Source organism: Chaetura pelagica, unplaced genomic scaffold (assembly GCF_000747805.2).
Source record: "Chaetura pelagica isolate M959 unplaced genomic scaffold, ChaPel_1.0 scaffold55, whole genome shotgun sequence".
NCBI classification, from domain to species: Eukaryota; Metazoa; Chordata; class Aves; order Apodiformes; family Apodidae; genus Chaetura; species Chaetura pelagica.
In genome coordinates this window covers 908,276-920,519 of record NW_009953571.1, presented here as the reverse complement: position 1 = coordinate 920,519, position 12,244 = coordinate 908,276, and the positions used below count along the sequence as shown (strand labels likewise).

The 12,244-nt window shown below is 41.3% G+C and overlaps 1 protein-coding gene across 1 annotated transcript in view; it reads right to left on the bottom strand.

Moving 5' to 3' along the window:
• Positions 1 to 310: 310 nt before the first annotated feature.
• Positions 311 to 12,244, bottom strand: part of TTC17 (tetratricopeptide repeat domain 17) — a 50,715-nt gene continuing 38,781 nt past the window's right edge. The window contains exons 19-24 of the mRNA XM_009999499.1: positions 10,391 to 10,511; positions 9,920 to 10,079; positions 9,378 to 9,461; positions 4,758 to 4,877; positions 2,476 to 2,619; positions 311 to 919 (exon numbers count right to left, since the gene is read on the bottom strand). Of these exons, the coding sequence (XP_009997801.1) occupies positions 788 to 919; positions 2,476 to 2,619; positions 4,758 to 4,877; positions 9,378 to 9,461; positions 9,920 to 10,079; positions 10,391 to 10,511 (761 nt within the window). The 3' untranslated portion in view covers positions 311 to 787. The remainder of the gene's footprint in view (positions 920 to 2,475; positions 2,620 to 4,757; positions 4,878 to 9,377; positions 9,462 to 9,919; positions 10,080 to 10,390; positions 10,512 to 12,244) is intronic.

Here is a 12,244-nt window from a genome sequence, read left to right as displayed (position 1 = left end):
GCAGCTGAAAGTATGGCTCAGAGTGAGCATAAACTTGCACCTTATTCTGAAATGACTAAAAATACAGTGAACAAAGATTAGTAAATCAACCACTCAGGGAGGCAGAGGGCCATGAATATATAGACAAATATAAAACATCTTGTTGGGATTTTTAGGTAATTTTTTTCTGCAAGTAAAATTAGAAACCACTTTGACTTTAGGGTCCTGCTGTTCTGTCCTCTTCTTTTGCTCCTCATCTGCCAAGAAAAATAAACAGTTCCCAAAATGCTTGATGTTCCTAATATTTTTTATAAACACTTAAAATACTATTCCTCTCCTTCCAAAAAAGCAGGTAATGTGGAATGAACAAGACTGGACAAAGTATGAGTTTCACATGGATGAATTGCTGATTATCTCCTCTTACTATCTGGTACAGGTATGTGCTTTGCATTTCCATAGACTTAGACCATAAGATGTGAAGCAAGTTATTTTGGATGCTGCTGCCAATCTGAGCATTAAGGAAAAACTAACAGTGCCTAGGTCCTAGTACAGGTGGTCATGGACTCATGGAAGTTTCTTGGTTTAATATTTACAGGGATGTTTTAAAATTATGGTGTGTCTGAAATGTATTTTCCAAAGATCCTCCTTTCTTTGAGAGAAAAAAAAAAAGAAACCTTGATCCAAATCCCATCTCTTTTTAAGTCTTGTTAAAATTTTTGATTCATCAATTTATCTTAGTGTACTTAAAAGCAGAAGAGAGAATAATGACATTTAAAAAAAACCCAAACAACAAAAAAGATGCTGATCTTTAAGGAGACCGTCGCTCTTTTTTCATAAGTAAATGACATTGGATGGTGCGGATCCGATTCTTTGCTGGGGCAAACTCTGGCTGAAGTTTGAGTGTTGACTCATACCATTTCATTGCCTTTTCAAATTCTTCCTGTAAAAAGAAAGAAGACTGCAGAGTCAGATTCTGAAAACCAGAAAGCACTTACTATGTCTATGCCTTTCCTGTCCTAAGTAGCTGAGTAGTATGGTATGAACAAAAGTAACCAAACTGATCCTTGTGGTTTAGGATTCCTCCCCCACTTCATGAAAATAACTGGCATTTTCTTGGGCTAATGACCCAATTCTGCATACTCTATGCACCAATGTTCTCATCTTTTCCTTTTAACAGTAGATACTTGCATTCTTGCTGTAAAAGTAACTTTTAAAGACAGATTTCAATCAGAATATACATAGATCAAAGCTTTAAAATACTGGACAAAGCAGAAGTTTTTGCTTTCTTTTGCAAAGAAAGGAACCTTGGCCCCTACATTTATACTGAAAATTATCATGACACCTACAACCTGTTAGTCAGAGTCAGCTCTCTTAACACAGAAGGTCAAATATTATGTAAATAAACTAACTTGTGAATATAATTTGATCCAGAAGAAATTCTGTCCTGTTACTACAGTCATTTCATGTATCTTCACTGAGATAGCTCTGAGATCCAGGGAGAATGAACTTAGTCTTAGGCACTGTGCTAACTTTAAAAAGACATTAGCAACTCAAGTGTCAAACTTCTACTTAATTCCTTTCAAACTGCAGTCAGAAGTAATACCTTAAAACAAAAAAAGTCAAGTCATGCCTTCAATTTGTTTCCATCATGTGTTTGACAATACTGTGCATTTCAACTCTTCTCAACCCTGATAGCCATGATACATGATGACCTGCTCAACTTGCCCTGTTATCTACCTCTGTGATCCCCTCAACCACAGGAGTAAAACATTAAGGACAAACCTATGACAAGTGCTGAAAACTGGTAGGGATTCACAAGGAGATGTGTAATTTAAAATACTTTTGATACAGACATTTATATCAACTACACCTCAGTTTAATGGTGCCTCTTTTACCCTTCAAATATTGTGGCCCTGTTAAAGGTAAGGATGAAACACAAGAACAAATACAGCATTTTTAAGATAAAAGGAATGAACACTTGTGTTCAGAGTAAGCACTGAAAGCTTAATTGCAGATTAGAATATATAGAGAGCATGAAGAAATTTGAGTTCAGTCTGTGAATTATTTTGGGTGTTGATAATCCAGATACTGAAATTAAACTTCCCTTGTGTTTATTCATCACAACTGTCAACTAGTTTTACTTATGCTAAGCTCAGCTCTTCAGAATAGAGACCAAATTTATAATTGATTTTCCAGTATTGTAAAAATATCCTGTGTTCAGAGAGGCAGCCAACCAAAATTATCAATTGTTTGCTACTATCCTAAGAAAGCTTTGCAGACAGAATTCTGATACAACACAAAAATGCTGGCCTTCAAGTACTAAATGACTGATAACAGTAAAATGAGTAATAATGACATTTGAAAAACATTCTTTCTTGTTGATCCTGCCCCAGTTTCTTGAATGCTGCTCCTCCAAAATTAGTCATGAGAGTAAAATATATACACACACACAAAACCACACAAAGACAGGACATAACTAGGTGACAGCACACTCACCATTGCTACGTAGACATTTGCCAGTGTGAAATGATTAACCACAAAGTGTGGTGCTATCTCCACAGCCATAGTAGCCACAATGATGGCATCATTCCAGAGTTTTGCATTGTGGAAAATGTTTGCTAGGCTTATTAGTGGTACATCCTGGAAGAGAAGAGCAAGCAATAAACCCTGAGTTTTCCTCCACTGAAATTGTCTCAGGATCAGCAAGACAAACAGAAGACTCCACCATCTGGCCACTCTCACTTGGTTACTGCCCGCACCACTAACTGGTGATTTTGAAAGAGGTCAGTCAGATCTATTTTATTATAAAAGGGCATTTGGACCTGCATTATGAACAAAACCCCTCACATACTCACATCTGCTCCTAACGCTAACAAACACTGCTATTGCATAGACAAACAACTAAACTATTAACTCTCTTAGGTGTCCTAGAATGTACCTTTAATTTTAGATGCTCTTACACTAGTTTTTTCCCCAAAGACGAGATGTGTTCTCAGAGACAAGAAAAGTAGTTAGTTATCCCATCCTTCTTCAGTTTTTGCATAAAAGGAGGAGAAATATTACTAAAAGGGGATAGCAGGGAAGTAAAAAAAAGGTCTGACCATTAGTGTAACCAATGCACATTTTTTTCCTGCAGAACTCCTCTATGATGCTGGGTAATAGCTGTACATAACATTTTCTCAGCTAGTCCCTGATGGTATGTTTTTTATTTCCTGGGTTTCCAGACTGTAACCTTGTCTGACTGACAAAACTGTTGAGCCCTGACAGCCATAACAGACTCTCTGGGAACTGGGATTCACACCTTCAAAGGATAAAATACTTCTTAGTAGCTAGTCTTAGGTGCCCTCAACAGGACAATAAAAAATATTGGATGCATTTGATCCCTGCCTCCTTGACCTCTACAGAGCAACAAATACCTTTGGTAGATATGTCATTCAGGTTTGCAGAACACATATTATGGAAGTCAGAATCACAAAAGAAACCCACAGGAAAATTACCTTTTATTTACACAAGAAAAGGCAAGAGAAAGTACTGAGAGTGCATAAAACCAAAGAGGAGAATAAACCAAAATACTAAATAGCTGTTCAGTCAGTGCTAGCTCTGACCAAGTTCAAATAGTAGCTGTATCTTTACAAACTAGATCCACAGTTTTCTCTGGAGGCAGCTTCAGTATGGAGGATAAAAGGGAGGCTCAAATTCAGAGAGTCAGCCAGTCGCAAGCAACATTATATCACATTTCTAGACAACAGCACTACTACCATCATAATATTGCCCAGTTGTAGCTTCCAATCCATACTCCGAACCCTGCAAGTCATACAGTTAAGGGTGCCACTTCAGAGGAACCATTCCCAGCTACATAGAAAGGAAAATAAGCAAGAGCTGTTGCATTAGATCTTGGTTCCAAGTGCAAAGACACAGAATTACAGGGGACATAGATACAGAGGATGTACATTTGTGAGTTGAGGTATTTCCACTGTTTATGGCTAAATCCTCCAAATGATATCCTGAGAGTGCAAACTACTTCATCTCTTGATTTTCAGAGAAGGATTTAAGACCAAGACTGAAATCTAGCATACATTTTGCAATGCTGCAAAATTTGTTGCTCAGGTCCCAACGTGAAATCTGCAATGCTGTGAGTGGCCAATATTGAATTCATCAGTTTGCAATTGGGATCTTGGTGTACAAGAATAGACATTATAATGCTCAGCACACCATGTGGCAAGGTGAAGGGTACCAAGCACTTTAGTCAACTAAACCACTGAACAGAAGATTGTGTCCAAAGTTTTGTCTCTTTTGAGGTAAAGCACAGAATGCTGCATGAAGGCAGGCACTTCGTGTCCAGCTGAGATTCACATCCCAAACATTTAGGATTTATGCATTTAAATTCTTCATTTACATATCACCTCCCCCCCTTCTTAAAAGCACAACCAGAAAATATACTCCCTAGATCTTAGAAGACTAGTCCAAATGCTGATAAAGATTCAAAGTTCTGCATAACAGGGGGCAGTTCAAGCCTGCATTTCCCAGAGGGGTGGCAAACCCACTGAACTGCAGGAAATTCCACTGAACCTCTTCCACACTTGTCTTTGCTATTTTTTAAAGAGACACAGTCTACGTGAAACACCTGGAGAAGGACTTGAGGTTTCACCACAACTAGCTAATATCTAATACATTATAGACACTTGACACACTCAGTGTGGACCTTAACAATAGGCTGTGAAAGTTCTACTGTGATAAGCAAAATATTTCATCTGAGTAGCAGGCACGTGAGTACACACCTTCATGTGATGGGGTGCACAGTGCAGCGCTTGCCGTAAGCAATCGATGGCCTTCTTTCCTTGGCCTTTCACTCTCCAGTAAAGAGCTGCCATGCTAGAGAGGACCCATGAAGTCTGATTCTGGCAAAAGAACAACACAAAAACCAGTCATGTAAACACCTGTAGTGAACAGCCTTTCTGCCTTTCACTTTTTCAATTTAATGGGTATATTGAGTTAGAGAGAGTTACACTTCATAATAACATTAAACTATTTCAAAGCAGCAAAAAACTTTATATCTAAGAACATGTATGCAAGAGATTGCCAAATGAAACACAAATTCCAAATGCAACATCATTTTCTTAAGAAAGGAACAGCAAGTTAACAGCTTCAAATGGCAACCACAGCTTCAACAGCCACAACAGCTTCTCATCAGCTGTCTGATGCTGAGCATATCTGTATTACCCAAAATAAAGCACCTCATTGAGCTAAGTTAGCTGATTAGACTCATAAGCTGTCTGTTGTCACTGGAATGAGAAAGGATGCTCCGGGATGCAGCTCAGAGCAGAAGCCTGACAAGTTCAGCTGATTTAAGTTCGGTGCCTCTAGCTGGCTGCAACTCTCACATCACGTGCTAGAAAGGAAAACACTGTGTGCTGGAATTCTGTGGACTGAGATACAGTAAATTAGTGTTTATGCTCACATACACAATTAAATAAGTAGCCATCTTGATTTATTTGATTAGCTCTTGTGAATACTGAATGAGTCTGATAGACAGAAGAACTGCATTTCCAACCCAGCTAACCTTACTGGTCTCAGCACTACATTTTCAGCTTATTTGGATAAAGCTTGCTGTCTGCAGGGGGAACTGTAGCATGGAAGATAAGATGTCCAAAATGAAAAAAAATCAAGTCTTGTAACATGAGCATAAGAGTAACATCTTTACTTTCTGGGAATGATGAAGTTATATTGGCTTTAGTTTCCAAGTATAGTAAATTGCTCGGATGGTTTTTGGTAGAATAAGCTAGGGGCAGCAAATTGTTTTGGCTGAGCCCTCACTTCTGTAGTAGTTTCAGTTATCTTCCCACTAGCTGTCAACATAGAACAACAATCCCTGCATCCTTATCTACCTCACAGATCCTGGGAAAACTACGTCCCTAATCATCTTCTAAGTAGCTTAGCTGCAGGCCTTAGCAGCTTTAACCTAGCTGGGAAGCTTGGCTTTCTCAGGGGAGCACAGGAAGTGCAGCCTGCACATGGGGCTATACCTCTGCCTGAACACATCTGACACCTCAGACCAACACTGCCTAAGGTAAAAGGAAGTAGGCAGAGAGGAAGCTCCAGCTTGCCAGCTGATTGCCACATGACTAGAGAGCTGAGCCATGGCTTTTTGTGCTCCAAATCAATGTAGCCCAAAGAGAGGGTTGAGAACTGTTGATTTGACAGAATTGTTTAAGATTATCAAGTCCAACCATTCACCTAGCACACTGCCAAGTCCATCACTACACCATGTCTCTAAGAACCACAATCTACACCTCTTCTAAGTCTCATGGGAAGGTGACTCAACCACTTCCCTGGGCAGCCTGTTCTAATGCTTGACAACTCTTTCAGTGAAGAAATTTCTCCCAGTATCCAATCTAAACCACCTCTGGCACAACCTGAGACCATCTCCTCTTGTTCTATTGCTTATTACTAGGCAGAATTGACCAACACCAACCTCGCTACAACCTCCTTTCAGGTAGCTGTACAGAGCAATAAGGTCTCCTCTCAGCCTCCTTTGCTCCAGACTGAACAACCCCAGTTCCCTCAGACACTCTTCATACGACTTATGCTCTAGATCCTTCACCAGCTTTGTTGCCCTCCTCTGGACTCGATCCAGCAACTTGATGTCTTCCTTACAGTGAGGGTCCCAAAACTGAACACTGTATTTGAGGTGAGATCTCTCAGTGCCAAATAAAGGGGGACAATCACTTCACTATGCCTGCTGGACACGCTATTTCTCATATAAGCCAGGATGCTGTTGGCCTTCTTGGCCACCTGGGCTCACTGCTGGCTCATATTCAGTTGGCTGTCAATCAACACCTCCAGGTCCTTTCCCAGCTTGGTGTCATCTGCAAACTTACTGAGGGTTCACTTGTCCAGACCACTGATAAAAATATTAAACAGAACTGTCCCCAACATGGAGCCCTGGGGAACTCCACTTATGACCAGTCACTGCCTGGTTTTAACTCCATTCACCACAACTCTTTGGGCTCAGCCAGCCAGTGTCTTATGCAGCGAAGAGGATACTGGTCTAAGTCATAAGTAGCCAGTTCATCCAGAAGAATGCTGCAGGAAACTGCAGCAAGGACTTCACTAAAATCTAGATAGACAACATCCACCACCCCTCCCTCATCCACTAATGGGTCTCCTTGCCATAGAACTAGGTAAGATATGTCAAGCAGTACCTGCCTTTTCGTAAGCCCTTGCTGACAGGGCCTTATCACCTGGTTGCCATGCACATGCTGTATGATGGCACTCAAGATGATCTGCTCCATAACCTCCCCTGGCACAAAGGTCAGACTGACAGGCCCATAGTTTCCTGGATTCTCCTTTCGGCCCTTCTTGTAGATAGGGGTCACATCTGGTAATCTCCAGTCAACTGGGATGCCCAAGGTTAGCCAGGAATGCTGACAGATGATGGGAAGTGGCTGGGGGAGCATTTCCACCAGCTCTCTCAGTACTCTTGGATAGATCCCATGTGGCCCCATAGACCTTTGTGTCTAAGCGGTGCAGCAGGTCGCTAACCATTTATGGGGGCTTCATTTTGCTCCCCAACCCAGCTCAGGGGGCTGAGTACCCAGTGAGCAACTGGTCTTACTGCTACAGACTGAGGAAAAGAAGGCATTAGGTACTTCAACCTTTTCCTTATCCTTTGTCACTGTTTCCCCCTGCATCCAGTAAAGGACGGACATTCTCCTTAGTCCTCTTTGCTGCATATATATATAATTTTAAGTTTTTTACAGCAGCAGCCAGGCTAAATTCTAGTTGGGTTTTGACCCTTTTTATTTTCTCCCTGCATAGGCTCATGACATCTTTGTATTCCTCCTGAGTTGAATGTGCCTTCTTCCAAAGGTCATAAATTTCCCTTTTCTTCCTCAAGTCCCAACCAAGCTCTCTATTCAGCCAGGCTGGCCTTCTTCCCTGCTGACTCATCTTTCATCACAGGGCCTGTTTCTGTCGTTTTAGGACTTCCTTCTTGAGGAATACCCAGACTTCCTGGACTCCTTTGCCCTTCAATACTGCCTCCCAAGGGACTCTGTCAATCAGACTCTGAAACAGCTCCAAGTCTGTCTGCCAGAAGTTCATGATGGCAGTTCTGCTGACTCTCCTACTCACTTACCCAAGAATTAAAAAGTATCTTTTCATTATCATCATGCCCAAGATGGCTTCCAACTATCACATCACCCACAAGTCCTTCTGTGTTCACAAGAAGCAGGTCCAGCAGGACACCTTCTCTAGGTGACTCCCTCACCAGCTGTGTCAGGAAGTCATTTTCCACACACTCCAGGAACCTCCTAGACTGCCTCCCCTCTGTTGTAATGGATTTCCAGCAGACAACTGGGAAGTCCCCCATGAGAAGAAGGGCTGGTGATCTTGAGATTTTTCCCAGCTGCTTATAGCATATTTCATTTGCCTCTTCACCCTGGTTGGGTGGTGTGTAACAGACTCCCACCATGTTATCTGCCTTATTGGCCTTCCCCCTGATTAATACCCATGAACACTCAGCCCTTCACTTCACCATCATTAAGCTCTAGGCAACCAAAATACTCCCTAACATAATGAGCCACCCTACCCACCTCTACTGCCTTGCCTATTTCTTCTGAAGAATTTATAGCCTTCTATTTCAGCACTCCTGTGAGAAAGCTGATTGAAGGACCTCAATAGCACATCATCCCACAAACATTGGTGTGTGACCCTGAGGCTTATGTCTAGCAAGATTGGTTTCATCCTCTTCTCTCTTCAAATCTAGTTCAAAGCTCTATCAGCAAGCCCTGCTAACTCCTATGTTAAAATCCTTTCCCCTGCTTTGAAACAGGTGTACCCTGTCTGCTGCCAGCAGGCCTGGTGTCATGTAAACTGACCCATGATCAAAAAACCCAAAAACCTGCTGGTGACAGCAAGTTTGGAGCTGGGTATTGATCTGCTGGCTCTTCCCATTCCTTCCCTCATCATTCCCTGCCACTGGAGGGACAGAAAACTACTTATGCTCCTGATCCCTTAACCAGTTGTCCCAACGCCCTAAAGTCTCTCTTAATTGCCCTCAGACTCCTTGTAGGATCTTCATCAAAATAGTTTAATATATATATAGATAACAACAACCAGCAATACTGCTTACTACTGGGCTGGAAACATTGGGAAATTTGACAAGATTAAATTTACTAGAGAGAGATGAAAGACATGGACAGTGTAAGCACATGACACAGCTCAACAAAATACCTGGGAGGGTATTACAGATGCTGAATAGACACAACCCCCTACTCCAAGTACTAATATGTTCTTCCTTGACTGGGATTTCAGAGAAGCTGTTTGAGACTAGATTGACCACTATGTCAGTCATAAGCAGTAAGCCCAGACTTTGCATTTTATTTATTTGCACATACCTTTTCCAAAGCTTTGGCTATTCGAGTACCAACTTGTTCTAATGACTGTGGTGAGTACTGGTCTTTGCCAAGATTCTGTAGCACCTGGAAGAGGAAGAGTAAGTGTTTAGGTGCTAGAACCTGTTAAGACATGTCCTTCACTTGTTTGTTGCTTTTTTCCCCAGCCTTTTACAAATGCTGTAACCTGTTCCAACCTAAACACCATTGTCTATCTTGAATTAATATTAGCTGTATCATCTCACAGAGTTATAGCTCCATGCAGTGAATACTAAGAATGGCAGAAGGTTATGTATGCTCAGTTGGACAAGAGCTATAAATAAATACAAAGACACTAGCAGGGTTCTAGGATTCTCCTCAGGTGAGATCATAGATGGCTGGGAAAACATTCTGGTAAAATATTGCATTCATTGTTCTTGCAGTTTTAGACAGGCATTCATTCACTCACTGAAGTTCACTTCTGGAAACAGAGAATAGAGCTAAGTGTGCCTTGAATCTGCCATGTTACAGCAATTTTTGTGTGATGGCCTTCAACTCTGGCATACCTCCTTCAGTTGACTTTCTCCAGTGTAATGTAAGCTGGCCCGACTAGAGACACCTTGCAGGTGGTCCAAAGTATGCATACTGGCTGGTAGATTTGGGTTACAGAGGGGCTCCATGGCTGGTTCTTGTAGCTGTGTGGCAAAATCAATGTGTTCTGTAATGCTACAAAGGTCATAAAACAAGCTGAATCAGTCAGGAGAAGAAAACTAAAGGGTCATTATAAAGTTCCCAGCAGAATCTCACTTGAGTAGCTCAAGAAGCAAGAGAAACTGGATCTTCCATCTGCACTTCCACTTTTCTTTGCAAGTCTATTGCTGAAATGTCACGTAATATTTTTAAACTTCTTTGAAAATTTGGCAGCTCTTTCTTACTTTAAAGAATATTAACATTTTCAGTTTATGCACACAGAAGGCCATGTAACTGCTTTGCTTTGTGTTACTACCTTATTTAAGGTTAATATACAGGATACTTACTCAATGTTTTTAGCAGAAACAGCAAGCCATGTGCTGGCTACAGTTGTAAGCTCTACCCTGCGGAGTTTCAGGCATTCATCAGGACTTGGCCAGCCAAGGCTACGATAGTCGTGTCTTTTTCCTTGAGAAAGGAAAAAAAACAAACCACAATAGAATAAACTGTCTGCAAGCAGAAAGGTATCTTCTACCTCAGTACAATTATTTACAAAATATTTTATATAATTGGATACATTCCCTATGTTACAAAAGCCATGGTTCTGCAGCCAGATATCTTTAAGAACATTCCTGAACCTAAATGGACTGAATGGAACTTGTGGGATCGAAAGACAGAACTGGATCCTACCAAGACAGATTAAGGGTGGAGTTTAAAAACCTGCTTCATTACACTTCTTCAATAGCCATATATTAAGAACAATTGCCACTCTTGTTTACAGGTAAGATCCCTACTTAAATGTCCTTAAAGAAAGTTCATAAGTGAGTCATCATCTGTGTCCTACAGCTACAGTAAAAACTACTAAAAGTTGATTGCTCCATCTCCTGACAATCCCAGGTGAAAACTACTGTAGTTTCTTTTCAATGAATATTGTTTAAGACAGGCAGTGACTTCTACTGCATTCTTACATTCAAGACAGCAACATTTCTGAAACTATTAAGCAATTATATTCAGCCCTCTCATTTTACAGAGAAGTTAACCAAGGCAGGTAAAGGTTAAATAACTTGCTTTATGTTAACAAATAGATCACTTGGAAAAACAAGAACCTGATCTTCACATTTGAACCAAAGCCTACTGAAATCTTTCCCTTACATTTGGTGGATATCATAACAAGTTCTAGGAACTCAGCTTGTGTTAACTGTTAGGAAATGTTTTCCTCTCATACCAGAAACATCCAAACTGTGTGGAACATAAGACAAGTTCATCATAGCTATACATTTGCAAAAAGGGATGCCAAGTTTAACAATGTGCCAGCCTATCACACCAGCTACTTAGGCAGTTTTCAGGCAGTTATTTCTACTTACCTGAAATTTTGCCCATTTGGATGCAAATGCTATTTCCCATCCAAGGTATAGTAAAATGCTTCACCAGAATTTTGCAAAATACTGATGAAGTCTGTAATACCACATTTGTTGTAAGGTATTCTGATTAAAGGAAAATTAACATTGGGAAACTACAGAGAATTAAGAGTTCTCATCACCAACACTGTAAATTATCTGATTGTGAGCTCTTATCTGCATGAAGATAGTGAGGAGAGGTGCTGAAACCCTGCACAGAGACAGTTCAGCAGTCTGAGAGGCAGTCAAATACAGGACAGCTGGCATAATTTCCTTGTTCTACCAGGAACTTCACCAGTGATCTTCAACATGGTACTTTAACTTCTGATGATTTAGTTCTTCTCAAGACAGTGTCAGGGGACCCTGCCTCACAGGAGTGTTAGGAAAATAACTACTTTACAGTTGAGGGATGCTATGCCACAAAAGTAGCTCAGAGGAGAGAAGATACATCAAGGAAAGAACATCTGTGTGCTCATAAATGATAGTCTGCAATCATGTTGCCATTTCATCAAGCCATCAAGAGGGACCTTGTGCTGGTTTGCAGAAGTTTCCCTGCAACCTATGTCGAGATGGCAGCTGTCTCCCTGCACTCATGGAGGAATGTGGTGGAACATTCCCTGAAGGCGCCAGGAGGGGTGAACTTGGATTTGCTGCCAGTGGACTCTGATGATGCAGCTGTGGAAGACCCCGGGCCAGGGGAGTTTGTTCCCGAAGCAGCCCCTGACTCTGTGGGAAGCCCAGGCTGGAGCAGCTCCGGACCTCATGGGAACGACTCAGGAAGGAGAGGTTCCTGGAGGACTCTCT